The sequence below is a fragment of the Theropithecus gelada genome, chromosome 15 (assembly GCF_003255815.1).
Source record: "Theropithecus gelada isolate Dixy chromosome 15, Tgel_1.0, whole genome shotgun sequence".
In the NCBI taxonomy this organism is placed as follows: Eukaryota; Metazoa; Chordata; class Mammalia; order Primates; family Cercopithecidae; genus Theropithecus; species Theropithecus gelada.
In genome coordinates this window covers 107,492,026-107,508,308 of record NC_037683.1, presented here as the reverse complement: position 1 = coordinate 107,508,308, position 16,283 = coordinate 107,492,026, and the positions used below count along the sequence as shown (strand labels likewise).

Below are 16,283 nucleotides of genomic sequence, written 5' to 3'. Positions count from 1 at the left end.
ACAAGAGTGAAAGTCCATCTCAAAAAAAAAATTCATTACAAAAAAGTTCAACTGAAGATTGTTGAAAGTTTTGAAAAATCCAAAATTACTGTTTGTCCTGAGGAAGAGCTTTTACATTGTAAACCTAAAGAGGGACAAAGTTAAAGGGAGTGCCCTGTAATCTGATGAATCATATCCCTGATAATATCCCTGAGGAAGCAGATACACCTGGAGTGTCTTAACTCTCTAGTATTCCAGGCATTGCCTGAACAGAACGAGTCCATCTCACTCAGGTCTTGTCATTGCATTTACACTCGGAGTCCCTGAAACACACTTGCCAGTCGTCTTCTAAGCTTTATTCAAATGAAAATAAATCAGACTGTAAAAACTGTAACAAACCAGACGTCGCCATTTCTCACAGAGATGAAGAAGAAAGAGAATTGTTGTAATGATACAGAAATTGAAAAATTAAGGAACCCAGTAGTTATGGCTGAAATGAAAGAAGACCAAGAGTTTGATATTCAAATGACAAGAAAATACAACCCAAAATACCACAGATTGGAAATTAGACATTAGACATTGGCCTCAGTCTAGAGATGCAAAAAGTCTTTTTGGTTTGTGGTTTGCTCACTTCAAAGAATTGAAGCATGTAATATGGATAGAAAGCTACAGTATTTCTGCTGTTACAGACACTTACAAAAACCGAAAACCAATACAGCGCTTGTTCCACAAGCCATATGGAACTTAGAAGCTCTTCTAAAGCTTAGAAGATGACTGGCAAGTGTGTTTCAGGGACCCACATGTGACAGTCCCACTGCTAATATCTATAAAAGCATGAAACCCGAATTAGAAAATGTGAGTTATTCTCCACCACATAGTGACAGAACATCAAAAGCATATCTAGAAGAAGACTTACAGCAAGATATGCAAAGGCTTAAGCATGAGGTGAGCTTGTTACAAGTAGAGGTCCTGGCTTTGAAGAAAAGAAGTTCAACTATAAAAAGAAAGAGGTTCCCTTGCTGCTTCTCTTATTATAAGTTATCTGATTCTTTCTGGTTCTCTACTCAAGAAAATCTCATGTATATAGTTACAGTGGGGTTATCTAAATGTGTAGTTACGTGTCAAAGTAGATTAGTGCGGCTATCTAAATAACAGTTCTGGAAAAAATTCCCATAATCTTTGCTCATTCATCAACTTAAGTCTCACTATGAGTCTTCCAAGTGGCATATGCGCTGGGAAAATTATTTAACCATATACCATGTGACCTTCTGAACTAGATAAGCATAAGGGAAATTGCTAAAGAAATAATGTCTAGATTCTTTTTTCTATATTCATTTTAATATGAGTTACATTTATTTAAATGATAAAATGGTAATACAATGGGAGGGAAGCAATGACTGAGAAGAGACATGAAAATGTGTCTGACCTTGAGAGTTGCAACAAATATTTCCAGCCAAAGACGTCTGTTTAACGTGCTTCATGCATGCAGGTTTATCTGTTTGACTCAAACTGTTTAAACTTATAATTCCATCATGGCCACTTTAAATAATTTCGGAAACAAATATATATACTTTCACATATTTAAAAAAATCATCACTCTCCAATGTTTCTGTTGAATCAGACTTTTACATGATGTTGTTTCATAAAATATGGTAGGTTTTGAGATGTATGATTTTATCATAAGTACCATAACTCCTCAGCCAAAAATTTAGCATTTGACTCTGTAGTAGAAGGCTGAGTTCTGTACATTGTGTTCTAAAGATAGACAAAAATCTAGAGATTTTCTTTCAAAGTAAAAGCAGATGAGGCCTCCCACCACCCTCTGAGCCATTAAATTGCTTTGCCAAAGTCACACCTTTAATTTATTTGATGAATTTAATGCATTTATCTGGTAATTTATGTAATTCAGCAACATGTAATTGTATCTTCCCTTTTGGTGCCACGAAATGCTAGGTAATGCCACCTTAGGAGCGTTGAGTGAGTTACTTAATATTTCTTGGTTTTACTTCCCTTATCAAGTAGATAATGGGGCTAGAGTGGACAACTATACTGTATATCTTCCAGCTATAAACTTTTGTGGTAAGTGAATGTAAATTTGAGGAACATCTCATTTTCCAGGATTCCGCACTAGCAACTCAGCAGTTTGACTCGGCTCCTTGTGTTGTGGCAAACTTTGGTTCCTCATTTCAGTGAGCACCTTCACTTTTTTGGTATCCCAGGATCCAAATGAAAAAATAAGGAGAACAAGCAGTGGGGAAAAGAATAGCTTAGTGCTGAAAAGGGAAAGCTTCTTTTCTGTTTCTGAAGCCCTACATGTCACATCCTCTCAATCTGGCTATTTCATGGAGAATCCAGGTGACAAAGACAGAAGACACATTTTATGCCTGTGTCTTTTTGTTTCTGTTTTTGTGTTGATACATTTACACCACAGAAGTACCTGTGATCTGATGGAGAACTAGAAGTAGAATCAGAAGCCCTGAGGAAAATCCTGCAGCTTGCTTATATTTTTAACCTCTCTTCTTTAAGGATTGTGATGATTAAATAAGTTCATCAATGTTTGTATGTAGAAGTGCTTAGTACAATGTCTAGATTTATGATTTAGTAAATGTAATTCTTACAACTGACTAAAAAATGTTGAGTCAAATCACAATAGAATATGATCAGAGAAACAGAACTTTTAAAACTTTGAGAGATTTTATCTGTCCAAATAGATGTGGAGGTAAAGCTCTTGGGTTAGATATCAGAGTATAAATGCAATTTTCTTTTTTCAAGATTTTAGTCAAAATTTTTAACATTTAACTTTATGCTTTGAGTTTGTTGTAATTCAGAGAAAGGTTTTTCCAATTCTGATATTCTTAAAAATTCTCTAGAGTGTGTGTGTGTGTGTGTGTGTGTGTGTGTGTGTGTGTGTGTTTTATGGATTCATTGACATCAAATAAATTTAATTTTTTTTTTTTTTTTTTTTTTTTTGAGACGGAGTCTCGCTCTGCCGCCCAGGCTGGAGTGCAGTGGCCGAATCTCAGCTCACTGCAAGCTCCGCCTCCCGGGTTCACGCCATTCTCCTGCCTCACCCTCCCGAGTAGCTGGGACTACAGGCGCCCACCACTGCGCCCGGCTAGTTTTTTGTATTTTTTAGTAGAGACGGGGTTTCACCGTGTTCACCAGGATGGTCTCAATCTCCTGACCTCGTGATCCGCCCATCTCAGCCTCCCAAAGTGCTGGGATTACAGGCTTGAGCCACCGCGCCCGGCCTGACATCAAATAAATTTTTGAACTTTTTGAAATGTATGCTAAGGTTCAAGGTTTTACTTCAACTTTTTCTCCAGTTTGATATCCACTTACAGCAACTTTTAATTCCATGAATGTACAGGTTGTTCTTTCACTTCAGAAATAACCATGATATGTTATTTTGTTGAGTGCTAGCTAAAAATTTGTTTTGTTTTATTTAGGATTCTCAAAGTTATGGAAGAAAGAAGGATGTGATGTATGGAAATTACATGTTGAAGAGAGACATTGCCATGCTCAAACAGGAATTATACACAATAAAAAATGACAGTCTCAGAAAGGAAAAAGAATATATTCAGGAAATTAAAAGTATTACAGAAATGAATGCTAACTTTGAAAAGAGTGTAAGACTCAATGACGAAATGATAACAACAACGGCCCAGTATTCGCAACAGCTTAATGAACTGAAAGCTGAGAATACAAGGCTGAATTCAAAATTGGAGAAGGAAAAACACAGCAAAGAAAGACTAGAAGCTGAAGTTGAATCCCTCCATTCTAGCCTGGCCACTGCTATAAATGAGTACAATGAAATTTTGGAAAGAAAAGACCTGGAACTAGTTTTATGGAGAGCAGATTATGTTTCTGTACATGAAAAAATGGATTCCAATATTTCTCAATTAACAGATAAGAATGAGTTGCTTACCAAACAACTTTCTAAAGCTCGGGTGAAGTTCAATACCTTAGAAGGTAAGCTTCATGAGACAAGAGATGCTCTCAGGGAAAAGACACTGGCTTTAGAAAGTGTACAGATGGACCTAAAGCAAGCGCAGTATCGATTAAAGGAAATGAAGCAGATGCATCCAAATGAGGAAGCTAAAGAAAGTCAATCCTTTGGAAAGCAGAACTCTTTAGAGGAGAGAATACATCAACAAGAACTTGAAAATCTATTGCTTGAACAACAACTAAAGGATGCTTATAAGGAAGGCAATAATAAAGAGATAGTCATTAATATCCAAGAAGACTGTCTTGAGAATGGAAAGGAAGATCTTACAGAAGAAAAAAATATGGAATTAATGAATGAATATAATTATTTAAAAGAAAAACTGTTTCAGTATGAAAAAGAAGAAGCAGAAGGAGAAGTAAGTATGAAGAAAACTGTTTTTAACCTTCTGGAAAGAAATTTAAGCATTTCATTTTGGCTGTATGTTGAACCTAGTTCAATATAAAAATAAATAGATGAAAATGTGTTTACCATACTGTATAATTCCATTTACATGAATCATCCAGGAAATACATGTATAGGAACAGAAAGAAGATTAATGTTTGTGTAGGGCTGGGGCTGGAAATGGGTGGTGACTGCTAATGGGCATGAGGGATTGTCCTGGAGTGATGAAAATGTTCTAAAGTTGGATTGTAGAGATGGTTGCACGACACAGTAAATTTACTAAAAATCTTTGAACTGTTTGTTAAAACAGATAAATTCTATAAATCATATTTCAACAAAGCTGTTTTAATAAAAATCATATTTCCACAAAGCTGTTTTAATACAAAACCAAAAAAATATGTTTACTGTATCAGCTTGGAAACATACTTTGTTTCCAGAAAATAAAAGGTAGAACTGGCAGATGCTTTCCTTTGAGTAAAGACATTATGTCACCTATGAAATTTTAGTAGATACAGAGCAATGTTGATAAGGGAGGTAGTCTTATACTACTGAAATAATAAATTTAATGTCTTTATATTGCCACATTCTAAGACCATAATGAAGCAGGTAAATGGAAATGCTTGTACCTGAAATGTGTATTTTGAAATTAAGATTCAATTAAGTGAGCCGCTTTGACACTTTTAATTCTAGATTTCCCAGATGAAGTGAAGTTTGTTGCTGTGTCTTGTGATGCTTTTCCTTTAGTGACTCTCTCTTTTATGTATTTTGGTTGGTATAACTTTGTTTTGATTCATACCAATGTGACTTAAGTCTAAAAATATGTCAGTCTCACATTATGTGTTTTTCTGACCACTTAGAATTTTAAAGACATCTACTTGTTATAAAATCACAATTTGGAATAAATGTCACAAATTTTAGCAAAAAAAATTCGATATAGTGTTCCCACTGGTAGGTATTTATAATTTATTGTGAATATTTTATGAATAATTAGCTCATAATTTACATTTTAAGTCTCAATGGCTATCATTTAGATATAACTCTTTCCCGTACAAGGATACTTGTAGCTGTCTGTGATTTATGAGTTTGACATTGAATCCCCATTTTCAGACTAATAAGGAGTGGCAGAGTTCATGGAGAATGGGATGGAAGTGAGTACGGGACACAGATGTAGGAGCTGAGGTCAGGGAGGGAGTTAGAGGCCATGTTACCTAGCGCCTTGAAGGCTATTGGAATTTTACTTTTATTCTGAGATAGGAATCTGTTGGAAGGATTTCAATAGGTGACTGAATATGTGAGGAACTCAGGTTGAGTTGAGGATCTAAGATGAATGAATAGTGGGCTAAATCCATCTGTCATGTAAGAGAATGATTTGGCAGGAAGATAACACCTTCTGTGCCCCTCACTGAATTCAGTAATAAAGAAGAATGTGTACATATGAGGAAAAGAAAGTGAATCTGTGTGTGTGGTAATAATTTTCAAAGCATGTATGCTAGAGTTAAATATTAACATAATTTAATAATAAGGCACTTTATAAAATTGGTAACAAAAATATTTTATCAGGTGATTGTGAGACAACTTCAAGAAGAACTGGCTGATCACCTTAACAAATTTTCTATGTCAGAATCTCCACTGGAAGGTACATCACATTGTCATATTAATTTGGATGACACACGGGCTTCAAAGAAGAAATTATTTCAAGTAGGAAGTCAAGTATGTATGGAATTTAACATGTAGACCATTAATCTGTAGCTGGTTGAATAATATAAAGTGTTTTAGGATACTAATTTCAGTGGACAGCCTGTTTTTGTAATTTCATTATAATTGATTATTACCATTTTATTATCTTTATAACGTACTTATTTCTTCAACTCTGGCCCTTGTTCTGACATTTTGAAAAATAGTTGCATATGTTTTCTCTTACAATGTTTACTCTTGGGAAAGTTGAGAATGATAAATCACTCCTCACAGAAAATTGACTTTTTTCCTGTTAAACAGTATTTTTAGATAATTTCCTTATTGTCTTGGTGAGGCAAGCCAGATTGAGTCAGAGGAGAATGTTTTTTTTTTTTTTTTTGAGACTGAGTCTGGCTCTGTCGCCCAGGCTGGAGTGCAGTGGCCGGATCTCAGCTCACTGCAAGCTCCGCCTCCCGGGTTCACGCCATTCTCCTGCCTCAGCCTCCCGAGTAGCTGGGACCACAGGCGCCCGCCACTTCGCCCGGCTAGTTTTTGTATTTTTTAGTAGAGACGGGGTTTCACCGTGTTAGCCAGGATGGTCTCGATCTCCTGACCTCGTGATCCGCCCGTCTCGGCCTCCCAAAGTGCTGGGATTACAGGCTTGAGCCACCGCGCCCGGCCAGGAGAATGTTTAATGGAATATTGTAGAAAGTTGTCTTATTTCTTCACTTTTGTGAATGGACACAGAAGCTGTGCCTATTCATTTCATGGATTCTAGGTTAACTTGTACAGAAAGGTCATCATACTGTTCTTTGAAATGCACACGTTTTAGATTAATTCACAAACTACTTGAAAAGTTAGGCATTGCCTTCATCTTCCTTTCATTTAAAATATACTGTAATGGCATAAAAATATTCAGATCTGATAGAGCATATACATCCAAAATAGAGAGCTGAGAAAATTATCTTGATCCTACCATGAGATTTTTAAAACAATTTCACTGAGAGATAATTCACATGTCAGACAGTTCAACCATTTAAAATGTACAACTCGGCCGGGCGCGGTGGCTCAAGCCTGTAATCCCAGCACTTTGGGAGGCCGAGGCGGGTGGATCACGAGGTCAGGAGATCGAGACCATCCTGGCTAACATGGTGAAACCCCGTCTCTACTAAAAATACAAAAAACTAGCCGGGCGCGGTAGCGGGCGCCTGTAGTCCCAGCTACTCGGAGGCTGAGGCGGGAGAATGGCCTGAACCCGGGAGGCGGAGCTTGCAGTGAGCCGAGATCGCGCCACTGCACTCCAGCCTGGGCGACAGAGCGAGACTCCGTCTCAAAAAAAAAAAAAAATAAAATAAAAATAAAAATAAAATGTACAACTCAGTGTCTGTTAGTATATTCGCAGCATTGTGTAATCATCAGCACAATCAATGCTAGAACATTTTCGCCACTCTGAAAAGCAACCCCACATCTCTTAGCCATGACTGCAACCCCTCTCCACGTCTCTCCACCTACCCCTACCCCATGTCTCTCCACCTACCCCAGTTATAGGCAACCACTGTCCACTTTTGTCTCCATAGATGTGTATGGTCTGCATATTTTATATACACAGAGTCATACAATATGAAGTCCTTTCTGACTGGCTCTTTCACTTAGCAGAATGTTTTCAGAATTTTATCCATGTTGTAGCACGTATCAGTAGTTTATTCCTTCTTATTGTCTCATAATAGTCTATTTCATGGCTATACGAGTTTTCCATTCATTTGTCAGCTGATGGACCTTTAGGTTGTTTCCACTTTTTGGCTATTATGAAAACAGCTGTTGTGAACATTCATTTACAGGTTATTGTATGGATGTATGTTTTTATTTCTCTGCCATTGGACTTTATCCTAGCGTTAATTGGGCAGATGTCAGCCCCAGTTTTACCCATGCTGTCCTTCCTGCCTTCTCAGTTCCTGCTCATCTAGCCTCATTCATTCAGACCTGGCAGGCAATTTCCTCTTCATGAAGCTTTCTCTGACTGTTCTTATTCTCACTGACCTTACATCTCAGCACTTGTTGCCCAGTCTGCAGAATAACTTAGCCCTTAATTTGACATGGCTTTTATTTTTAATGGAAGATAATTTTGTCTCATCATAAATTTGCTTAAAGGGAAAATAATATCTGACATGCATGTCACCTATCCTTGTATAAATTGAAAATATTTTAGCTTGGCAGCTTTTAGCATAGAACAAAATATACCATACCAGTTATTTCTTCTTTGAGACATTAACACAGTAAGTCTTTTATTCTAAGTGTATTTTTAGCAATTAAATATGAAATTAAAACCAATTAGTCTAATAAAGGAGAATTGTTCAATCAAATGCTCATGTTTTTCTCAGTATGAAAAAAGAATCTAAATTTGCCTTCCTTCACTATGTAGCCAAAACTGTATTTCTGGATGGTTGCCAGTTTGTCAGCTGAACAGTTCTGGCTGCAGCTTGTCTGATGAATGATAGCACAGCCCCTTAATCCGAGCGCTCAGCGGAGTACTCGTGAAAGCAGTGCCACAGCAACAGCTTCTGGGAGGGAATTGATTCAGAAGCCTTGATTTAGCAATAGAGTCCAGGGTTTTCAGCTCCGTGGCTCAGCCTGTCTCTGCTGCTCATGTCGGTTATGTACTACTCAATCCAGGAGGTGCTGTTTACATTGTACTACGTACATGACTGTTGCCCACTGAGTCATATGGAGAGAAAAGTAAGCTATAAATTATGCGCTCCCCATTTGCTGCCACTTTCAGTGGTGTGAAGAATGATTCAGTGCAGCTATAGGAGACTACTCCCATTGGAATGCCACCTGCCTAACGTGTACAATTGTCAAGATATAAAAAAGTAAAAATTACCATGCTAATAGCAAATCTTATCTGTAGTTCACTATGTACATGGACTCTTCTAAGTGCTTCTAAGCAAATCTTATCTGTAGCTCGCCATGCACCATGTACTCTTCTAAGTGCTTCATGTCAGTCCCCGGTTTAATCTTCCCAACATCCCAGTGAAGTAGATGGTATTATTCTCTCCATTTCATAGATAAAGAACCAGAGACACAGAAAATTAATTTTCTCAAGTTCACACAGCTAGTATCTGGTAGAGCTGGGATTCAGACCCAGGCCTTCTGGCTTCTGTGTAGAACTGCTTCTCAAACCATTGCATGGAACACCTGGTTGGTGAGGTGGTTAATGCCAGTAATTCTAGCACTTTGGGAGGCTAAGGCAAGAACAGTGCTTGAGCCCAGGAATTTGAGACTAGCCAGAGCAATATAAGTGAGACCCTGACTCTACCAAAAAAAATTTTTTTTAACAGATGAGGCATGGTGGTGCATGCCTGTAATCCCAGCTACATTGGAAGGCTGTGGTGGGCGGATCGCTTGAGCTCAGAATATCAAGGCTGCAGTGAGCGGTAATCAAGCCATCGCACTCCAGCCTGGGTAGCAGAGCAAGACTCTGTCTCATAAATAAAATGTTTTTTATAGATTCGCATAGAGTTGATTTAGACATCAGGCATAGAATTATTAGCCACTGTGATGTCTGCCTTGGGAGTAAAACATATAATAAGGGACAGCTTTAAACCATCTCAGTCAATAGCTTCTAACTTCTCCAGAAGGTTCTTACTTCATGAGTTCCTAAGCAAGAGACTACCTGGATAAGACATTTGATGGACACCATTTTGAGATGAAGAATCTCGATTAGGAAGAAGGGAGATCTCTACTTGACTGGAGCTTCCCAATGATATAGTTGAGTGTCCCCAGAAAGAAACTGTAGAACAAGATGTTCATCATGCCATATCTCTATGGAAAAGGAAATTCTTTAGAAGGAAACAAAGGCAAACAATTGATAATCTGATTCTCATGGGAAAGTTTTATTATACAAGAAAAAAAGGGCTGGGTGCCATGGCTCATGCCTGTAATCCCAACACTTTGGGAGACTGAGGTGGGTGGATTGCCTGAGGCCGGAAGTACAAGAACAGCCTGGCCAACATGGCAAACCCCTGTCTCTACTGAAAATACAAAAATTAGCTTGGTGTAGTGGTGTGCAACTGTAGTCCCAGCTACTTAGGAGGCTGAGGCAGGAGAATCATTTGAACCCAGGAGATGGAAGTTGCAGTGAGCCGACGTGACACCACTGCACTCCAGCCTGGATAAGAGACTGTGACTCTATCTCAACAAAAAAGAAAGAAAAAGAAAAAAAGGACAAAGTATAGTGGTCAAAAAAAGAAGAAAGAGATATGAAAGAAAGAGAAGGAAGGAAGGAAGGAAGGAAAGAAGGAAGGAAGAAGAAAGAAAGGAAAGAAAGAAAGGAAAGAAAGAAAAAGGGAAAGAAAGAAAGAGAAAAGAAAGGAAGGAAGGAAGGACAAAGTATACTGGTCAATATCCAAAGAAAAAGGAAAAAAAAAGAAAAGAAAAGAAGGAAAAAGTACAAAGTATACTGGTCAATATCCTCAGGGTGAGACAGCCCCCCTTCAAGATTAGAAAATAATACTATATTCAAAGTAACATCAATAAGAATCAACATAAAACAGACAAGATTCACTATCTACAAAAGTAATCTGCACCAGGTAGCAATGTATGAGTGTGTGGTTGAAAATATTGTCTACAATATGTGTACTAGAAGGAAGAAGCCTCAGTAAAAAGGTCAGAGTTGGAAATATATATTAGGGAATCCAGGTTAACCTTTGGAGATTTTAGGAGTTCTGAGAGAATTTAAAAAGAGGAGTAGCAGCCGGGCATGGTGGCTCATGCCTGTAATCCCAGCACTTTGAGAGACCGAGGTGGGCGGATCATGAGGTCAGGAGTTCAAGACCTGCCTGGCCAACATAGTGAAACCCCATCTCTACTAAAAATACAAACAATTAGCTGGGTGAGGTGGTGGGCACCTGTAATCCCAGCTACTCGGGAGGCTGAGACAGGATAATCACGTGAACCCGAGAGGTGGAGGTTGCAGTGAGTGGAGATTGCGCTGTTGTGGAATCAGGAGGACCAGAGACAGACTTTGAGGTATATACGGGAGGATATCTTTATTGAGTGTATTCAGGTCCAGTGGACTCAACTTTTGACAAACTGGGCCCAGAACAAAGACAGCACTTGACTTTTTTTATGCACACTTCAAAAAGAGGGTGGGCTAGCTTGAAGCAGGCTTACAGTTAGAGTGGTGTGAAAGCACGGATACAGAGCAGAACAATTAATTAAATTGTGACAGGTTCATAACTCAGGATTACACATGACGTTTGCCAAGCAACCCAGATGTCTGTTATCTAGGTTTTGCTCTAAAGAGCCATACACTGGTTTATCTCAAGTTTCAGTATACAAAGTGATGAAAAGTAGATCTCTGGATGAGACCATGTGTCATAGAGTCCAATGGAAGGGGAGAAACAGGATAATAGAAAAGCCACAAAAACTAGACAAAAGTTATTGTTTATTATAGAAAAAATAAACTTTGTTTAAAGAGAAATGGTAAAGAGACATGGAAAGACTAAAACCCACAGGTGAATACGTACAGAGGATGACAGTATTTAGCTTAGCCTGAAGATAGATGAGGATCAAAAATGTAATGGGAACTAGTAAGAGTTTTCTAAAAATCATCTTAATAAGATGTAATTTAACTTGGAATATCTTAAACTATTAATGACAATGTTTCTAGAGCATCTTTAAAAACTAAAATGTAAATATAGCTACCTTTATTTTTTTTTTTACTAACCCTTAGTATTTTATGTGTAAAAATTCTCATTTTTAACAAACATTTTTGGCAGTTTAAATTTCAGAAAAGATAATGATGAAAGTGTGAATCATTTTTAGCTGTTTTAAGAAAATGACTATTTTTGAAATCTGTCCTTATTGGCATCAGGTTTATAAAACGCACTTTATATACCTGCCTAAATACATATTATTCGTCAACTTATGAGAAATAATATTTTTAAGATAAAAGAGGGGTCTAGATTTTGCAAAAATAATTTTAACCCCTTTGTTTTCAAGCCTGAAGAAAAACATGAAGAATTCAGAAAACTTTTTGAGTTAATATCATCACTGTACTATAATGTGGATCAAATAAGAAAGAAAAATCATAAATTAGAAGAAGAGACAACTGGGTATGGTTTTCATATTGTAGGACATTTTAACCATTTATTAATTGATTTAACTCTAACTTTACTTGACTAAAACCTAGATACAAATTCATTTTATGTCTGCATTTTCATAATTAAACGAATTGTATTTTAAAATGTATTTCAGAAACTTACAACACAACTTTATAGGCATGTGAGCAGGGGTCCATGACCCTTGCACTTTTTTGTTGGAATTATTAAAAAATCAAATTTCAGTATAAAAACACAATAACTGATGAAAAATAGATCTCTGGATGAGACCATGTGTCACAGAGTCCAATGGAAGGGGAGAAACGGGGCAGAAGTCAGCTAAGTGCTATGGCGAAGTTGGGATGAAAACATTCATATTAAAAATATGTGAAAAAAAAGAAACAATGCAATCTCCAAATTTTTTTGAATGCCGAAACATTACACTTATTTATTTATTTATTTTTTGAGACAGAGTCGGGCTCTGTCACCCAGGCTGGAGTGCAATGACACGATCTCGGCTCACTGCAACCTCCACCTCCTGGGTTCAAGTGATTCTCTTGCCCGAGCCTCCTGAGTAGCTGTGATTACAGGAGTGCACCACCCTGCCCGGCGAATTTTTATATTTTTAGTAGAGACAGTGTTTCACCATGTTGGTCACGCTGGTCTCGAACTCCTAACCTCATGATCCACCTGCCTCGGCCTCCCAAAGTGAGGCATGAGCCATTGTGCTTGGCAACGTATTCTTTAATGGTTTTGAAAACAATAATGACAATGCTTTGGGCATGTGATGTCAAGTGCACTCTTCATGACCTAGTTTGAATTTTTATTTCTGAAGATATTTTTGCTGTATTTGGTCATCTTTTCTTCCTTTTACAGTGTTCTTCTCTGCTACATTCAAATTTTTTTAAGACCTATTTGTGTCATTCTTTAACATCAAAATTTATCTTGATATATAGCTTGTATTTGGTTTCTGCTTCTTTCTTTTGCTTTTAGATATAAAACATATCATGGAAATTTACTCATTTTACATGCGTACCTCCATTGTATACATGAAGTATACATCTTATTAAACTTTTGTTTTACAGAAATAAATTATACATATGTATAAATATATGTATAACCTAAAGAAAAAGAGTAAAAGAGCATTCATGTTTTGATCACAGATTTAAAAAAAAAAAATGGAATGTGTCTTTGAAGTCCTGAACACAGCTAGTTTTCTATTTATTTACTGAGCACTTAAGTTGGTTCTCTGATTCTATTCAACATTTTTCTGTCATTGCCTTTCTCTACATGGTTTTGTATCTCTTTCATTTTGTTGGATTATGTCAGTAAAGATCTCTAGATCTCTTCTTCAAAATCTTTAAATCATCACATATCTGTCTCCACCTTTCCTTTTTTCTAAAACTGCCTGTTTTCTTTTTCTCCTCAACTCAGATATTAAAGATGTTTCCTTACTTCTCTTTCTCTACATTGAATGACCTTCTTGATGCTTTTTGTGTGTACTTTTTTTTCTTGTTATAGACTGTGGTCAACAGATATCAAAATGTATTTTTGTGTCTTTTTCAAACATGTATGTGTTTTACTTTTTTTTATCTTGGTTACTCATCTCTGGGTTATGGCGTATATTTACTAATAGGTCATTTTATCTTAGCATACCAAAATGGATGTGAATAGTTTATTTATAAAAAACTGTATGGTTAGGCCAGGTGTGGTGGCTCATGCCTGTAATCCCAGCAATTTGGGAGGCCAAGGCAGGTAGATCATTTGAGGTCAGGAGTCCAAAACCAGCCTGACCAAAATGGTGAACCTCATCTCTACTAAAAATACAAAATTAGCCAGGGATGGTGGCACATGCCTGTAATCCCAGCTACTTGGGAGGCTGAGACAAGAGAATCACTTGAACCTAGGAAGCAGAAGTTGCAGTGAGCCGTCATCACGCCATCGCACTTCAGCCTGAGCAACAAGAGTGAAATTCCATCTCAAAAAAAACTATGGCTATTGTATCACTTTACCTGCTATGTATGCCATAAAATTGTTGTTCATATTATTTATCTAAGATTATAATTTCATATAGAATATTTTCAAACTATGTTCAGTTGAAACTGAGAGGATCATAGTTTATAGATTTGTTTCTTTGATATGCCATAACATAATATCTGTTTAAACAATTATTAAATATTTACTCTTACAAATACTTGACTTACTACTTCTGTACATTTCTGCAGATATAAGAAATGCCTAGAAATGACAATAAATATGTTAAATGTATTTGGAAATGAAGACTTCAGTTGCCATGGAGACTTAAATACAGATCAACTGAAAATGGATATTCTGTTTAAGAAGCTAAAACAGAAGGTAATTAAAAATAATTATTTTATCTTAAGGTCTAGATTACATGTGCGAGACGTGCAGGTTTGTTACATAGGTAAACGTGTGCCATGATGGTTTGCTGCACCTATCAATCCATCACCTATGTATTAAGCCCCGCAGGTGTTAGCTATTAATATTGATGCTCTCCCTCCTGACCCAAACAGGCCCAGGTGTTTGTTGTTCCCCACCCCAAGTGCATGTGTTCTCATCATTCAGCTCCTACTTATAAGTGAGAGGATGAAGTGTTTGGTTTTTTGTTCCTGAGTTAGTTTGCTGAGGATAACAGCTTCAAGTTCATCCATGTCTTGCAAGGAGCATGATCTCATTTGTATGGCTCCATAGTATTCCATAACGTATATATACCACATTTTTTTTATCCTGTCTATCATTGATGGACATCTGGGTTGACTCCATGTCTTTGCTATTGTGAATAGTGCTGCAATGAACATACAAATACATGTATCTTTGTAATAGGATAATTTATATTCCAACATAAGGTAATTTTAAATCAGTTTGGGGATTAAAATTATGTAATTTGGGGAAATATTAATGATGGATAAACCCAAATTCAGCCATAATATGTTTAAGGAGGTTGATTCTGAGCCAATATGGTGACTGTGGCCCTGGATTACTGAATCTCAAGAGCTCTTGAGAATGTTTCATGAGACAGTCAGATTACAGTTTGGTTTTGGTTTTGTACATTTCCAGCAGACAGAAGGTATAGGGAAAATCATAAATCAATATGAGGAAGGCAGACATTGGCTCAGCCTAAAAGTGGGACATCAAAAAGGAGGGGCTAACAAGTCATAGGTGGGTTTTGGGGATTCTTTAGGTGACAATTGGTAAAGAAAATCTGTTGTCTAAAACTGGAAATAGGTAGAAAGGAAGGCCTTAATTAAGATAAGGTGGTTACGGAGGTTAAGGTTCTTATTATGTAGACAAAGCCTCATAGCTGGCAGCCCTCAGAGAAAATAGAGGGTAAAAATATCTTTTCAGACTTTAAATGCATCAGGCTCTTAGTTAATCTTCCCTAGATCTGGGAAGACCTAGAACGGGAGAGATTGGACTACATTAATGAAGACTTCTTACAGATGCAGTTTCCCCCACAGAAGACAGCTTTGTACGGTCATTTCAATTTCTTGGTCCTGCAATAGCCATTTCAAAATATGTCAAAAATATATATATCTGGGGGTAAAATACTTTGATTTTTTTCAGCTTCTTCTCTCTGTGATGCTGTACCAGAATCACGTTAGAAAGTAAGCCACATCATAAGAGTTAATAAAACCTGTCTGATGAGATTTGATAATTTGAAGGGTGTGATTCCCAGACCCTTTAGATAGAAACTGGGGCAAAAGAATACAAGGTCTTTCTCCTCAATATAAATCTCTCAGTGCTTTAAGCAGTGAAAGATTTTTCATTTAATTTTACAGACTTGATGCTAATAAAAAGGATACTTTAAAATATATATATATATATATATATTCTATACATCTTATAAGACATGCTGTTGATTCTCTTATGTCTTGAACCCTGGCCAGTGATCTGAAACCAAGCAGCCCATGTCTCCAGATCACTAGTATCAAATAAATTTTGGGGTGCAACAGGTTTATTGAGAAATAATTAACACACCGTGCAATTCACTCATTTAAAATATACAAGTCATTGACTTTTCGTATTTTCAGAGAGTTATGCAATCATCATTACAATCAATTTTAGAACATTTTCATCACCTTAAAAACAAACCCCACATCATTTAGCCATCTTCTCTAGTT

General features: G+C 37.0%; 1 protein-coding gene across 1 annotated transcript in view; it reads left to right on the top strand.

Moving 5' to 3' along the window:
- ANKRD18A (ankyrin repeat domain 18A) overlaps positions 1–16,283 on the top strand; it is a 51,144-nt gene that overhangs the window by 21,064 nt on the left and 13,797 nt on the right. The window contains exons 10-13 of the mRNA XM_025359519.1: positions 3,429–4,343; positions 5,930–6,079; positions 12,044–12,156; positions 14,367–14,496. Coding sequence (XP_025215304.1) covers positions 3,429–4,343; positions 5,930–6,079; positions 12,044–12,156; positions 14,367–14,496 — 1,308 coding nt within the window. The remainder of the gene's footprint in view (positions 1–3,428; positions 4,344–5,929; positions 6,080–12,043; positions 12,157–14,366; positions 14,497–16,283) is intronic.